The sequence below is a fragment of the Arachis ipaensis genome, chromosome B10 (genome assembly GCF_000816755.2).
Source record: "Arachis ipaensis cultivar K30076 chromosome B10, Araip1.1, whole genome shotgun sequence".
Classification (NCBI taxonomy): Eukaryota; Viridiplantae; Streptophyta; class Magnoliopsida; order Fabales; family Fabaceae; genus Arachis; species Arachis ipaensis.
Genome location: NC_029794.2, coordinates 569,746 through 573,344, shown reverse-complemented (window position 1 = coordinate 573,344; position 3,599 = coordinate 569,746). Strand labels below are relative to the sequence as shown.

The following is a 3,599-nucleotide window of genomic DNA, read 5'->3' as shown; positions in this document are numbered from 1 at the left end:
GGAGCAATTTTTTCTTTTTAACCACCATAACTTCTTCCAACCACTAAAATATGCTGCCATCTATGTGACAATTGTTTCTGAAAGAAATGAGGTAATCTATGCAGCACAGTTCATATGTTAAAAAAAGAAAGTCATAAAGAGAGGTAAAGAAACTCATCTAGTTTTTGAAAAACAACTAATCACCAAAGCATTTTGACTAGTGAGTATTTTTCAATCAACTATTCAGCTTACAGAACTGCAGAATGTGCTCAAGCTATCCACACAACACTATATTCATGTTAAGTACCATGAACATGGCCACATCATAATATTTTAACCATGTGCAGGAGCTACCAAGAGTAGCATGAAGAAGGACCCAATCCTTGTGGAAGAGGTTTGAGAGGTAGCATATCTTCCGAGTAATGCTCAAAATAAGTACCATGAAAGACATGCATTGATGGTTCTGTTAAACTTATAACTGAATTATGTAGAGTCAACATCTAATATGAACTAAGTTTCCTCTTCATCACTCTCACCCCCAAATAAGGAAGCCATTTTCATAGCAAGCTTCGCAGCCATGTCTCTCCTTTGGAAATCAGGCATCAACCTTAAACCTGCACGCATGTTCCCAATCTCGGACATCAACTGTTCCAAATCGTCTAACTCAAGACATTTATCCTCATCTTCAGAATGCATGATGCTGTGTGAGAAGTTCTTGTTATCCTCGCCTTCAGACCCAGTACTTGATGTTGTGGGTGGGACATCTTTATCAGATTTAATTTCATTCTTGTATTCACAATCTGTATTTGTATTGTTTTGAGGAACCAATCCCCCAGCTTCCAAAGAAGTCGCGGATACCCATGCTTGTTCAATTCCATCCCAAGGATCAGCTGAACCAGCCGACAGAACTTCATATTCTTGTTCATAATCAGATTCTTCTGATGATAACTCTGAAGAAAAACAGAGAACCAAAATTAGTGCTTGTATTGCACTGCCTGGCATATATTCGACATCAATAAAAGTGCCATACATCACACTTTAAGAAATGTAAGAGAAGAAAAATACCCTCTTTTGTAGGAAATGATGGTTGACTTATCCTATCACCAGATTTCAATACCATTCCAGGCCACATATGAGCAGAAAGAGCACCATAGAGACGTTCAACTCCTTGTAAATCACCATCTATAGACAAACCTGTAAACAGCAGTTCTTTTCTCTCAGAAATGTTATAAATGTATGCAAATCATATAATTTGAAAAAAAAATTCCAACATAAGTCAATGTTGTTTGGCAGGAAAGTTTGGTCATGAATAATGGCATTCCTACATGAACATGATCTATTAATCATCAATCTTAAATGACCCATCAATCAGCATCTGCCAGAGCAAAAAGCAGAATTCAATGGATTGTGTTGGCTTTAAAACAGGGAGGAGAATTTTACATTTGTCAAAATCAGCATTAGAAGCACAAGCCTCAATGAATTCAATATTGTGTTCGGTGCACCATTCTAAGCAGGACCTTCTGATATCCCATGATGGTTCTTCATCTCCCAGTAAACTAGTTCCTTCAGATTCAGATATTCCATACTCAGGGAGCTCCGAATAAGGATCAATAGCAGAGTCTTCAAGTTTCAGTAACCGTCTTCTGTATTCAGCATGAACTGGATGACCTGGAAGGAGGTCCACTTTGTTTCCAATGCATAATAATATCTCAAAGTTTTGAATATCAGTGCCAGATACCCAATCTTGGAGAGCAGTTAGAGAAGATGGCTGCATATAACAAGAAAAATGAAAATTAAGTTTACATTATATGAATATGTCACTGTAAATGCAAGCTTAAGGCAGGCAGAATAAAAAAAAGTAACCGAAGAATAGTTCACATGAATATTGATGTGTTTTGTTTATAGTTTGCAAACCAAGGTTCGGTCTAACAAAAAAAATAAACTTTTTATACTTCTGTCCAAACTATAGCACATGGTTAAAAACCATGTTAAAATATAGTTCAAACATAATGTTGAACAGGCCGAAATTAGTTGAAACTTGGTCTGCTTGCTTCAAACCATTGTTTGAGATTCGTCATGACCAAAAACAACACACACTAAAACAATGAAAGTAACCAAGATTTTTTCATGGAATAAATGATCGTTGACCAAAAAAACAAATTGAAGAGTAGTCAAGTGAAGGAACTAACATTATTCATGTCAAAAACCATCACCAGTGCTGCTGCCTGTTGAAACACGGGCAGGTTCCGGACAGAAAAATCATCACGAAGATGAGCCATCCACACAGAAACATCAGCAGTATAGTACTTAGTGTTGATAGTCCATCTGTTCAATCCCGGTCAAACACACACCCAATAACATTTAAAATTATGCTTCGAATAAGTTCGATAAAATAAAAGCTACTCAAAGTCAACGTACCCATGTACATTTACTTCAGAAGCTGAATCAAAAGCATCTTCACTATCAACAGAGAGCAACCCTAAAATTGACATCAAATACAACCAAATCCACATTACTTCATGTAAAAATATATCAGAAGAACCAAATTAAGAAATAATTGCAGAGTGGACATAGCATACCAATGATATGTTTTCCAACTGATTAAGAAAATATTTGATGTAGTTACTATCCAACTAAATTAAGCATAACTCATCAAGAAGGTTCTACTGTTAGAATCCATGACTCGGCAATCACACACACATTTGATACAATATAATCTAATGACAGCATAATAAACTTTACATTAATACATTGTGTGTGTGTGTGTAGGAGTACAGGAGTACATCAATCTAACTAACTAATATCTCTAATTAGCTTAAATAAATCACATTAGGTGTAATACTTAAGAGTATACTTACACCATTCAAAATTAATCAGTAAACCTTATTGCATTTGCACACCAATTGAACTTCATAAGTCATAACTACTACTACTACAGCATCTAGGTTTGATCCAATCACTTTTAAGTAAAAAACGAACGATAGTATCTAAGCAAGAATTATGCTAAAAAGTGTTACTTCAAAACAATATCTATATGAATATCAAGCACTAAAATTAGAGCAAACCAAAGTTAATAATCCAATTAAAGATAAAATTGGTAAACCAAAGATTTTTTTTTTTAATTAAAAACAAAAGAGAAGAAGAAAGGGAAAGAGAAAGATACGTGAAAGGATGGTTCGTTTGCCGACGTTGGAGGATCCAATGACGAAGATGGCGGGTCGGTTCTCCAGAGAGGCAATTGGCGATTCCATTTTTTTGAGCTCGAAGCTTCGAATTTCGCTGCTCTCACTCTGGCAGAGATGGGTGAGACCGTGAGAGTAAGAAGAAAATGAACCCGTAAAGCAGCTAAGGTTTAATTAAAAAAAAAAATTAATTAGTCTCTTAATATTATACTTTCACTAAATTTATAACTAAATTTATGTATATTTTTTTAGTTAGCTCCTTATACGAATTTTAATTTTATAATTAAATTATTTATATTAAAAACACTAAAATTAAAATTATTTTTTTAAAAAAATATATGATCAAATTTAATTAATTTTTTAATTATTAATATTTTTAATTTATAAAAAATATTTCATTAATTCTAATATTTTTTATATTAATAAAAATTAATTATA

General features: G+C 33.7%; 1 protein-coding gene across 1 annotated transcript; it reads right to left on the bottom strand.

Moving 5' to 3' along the window:
* Positions 1-3,334, bottom strand: LOC107623955. The gene is made up of 6 exons (XM_016326368.2): positions 3,143-3,334; positions 2,398-2,458; positions 2,169-2,304; positions 1,420-1,747; positions 1,045-1,173; positions 1-929 (listed from the first exon to the last, which is right to left on the bottom strand). The coding sequence occupies exons 1-6, from the start codon at positions 3,228-3,230 to the stop codon at positions 490-492; spliced, it is 1,182 nt and encodes a 393-aa protein (XP_016181854.1). The 5' UTR covers positions 3,231-3,334; the 3' UTR covers positions 1-489.

Excerpts from the sequence above, each read along its gene's own strand:
- LOC107623955 (XM_016326368.2), bottom strand. The coding sequence starts at position 3,230 with ATGGAATCGCCAATTGCCTCTCTGGAGAACCGACCCGCCATCTTCGTC. Across the intron at positions 1,174-1,419 it reads TAATGCTGATTTTGACAAAT|GTTTGTCTATAGATGGTGAT; the intron begins GTAAAATTCTCC and ends TGCTGTTTACAG. Across the intron at positions 930-1,044 it reads ATCATTTCCTACAAAAGAGG|AGTTATCATCAGAAGAATCT; the intron begins GTATTTTTCTTC and ends GTTTTTCTTCAG.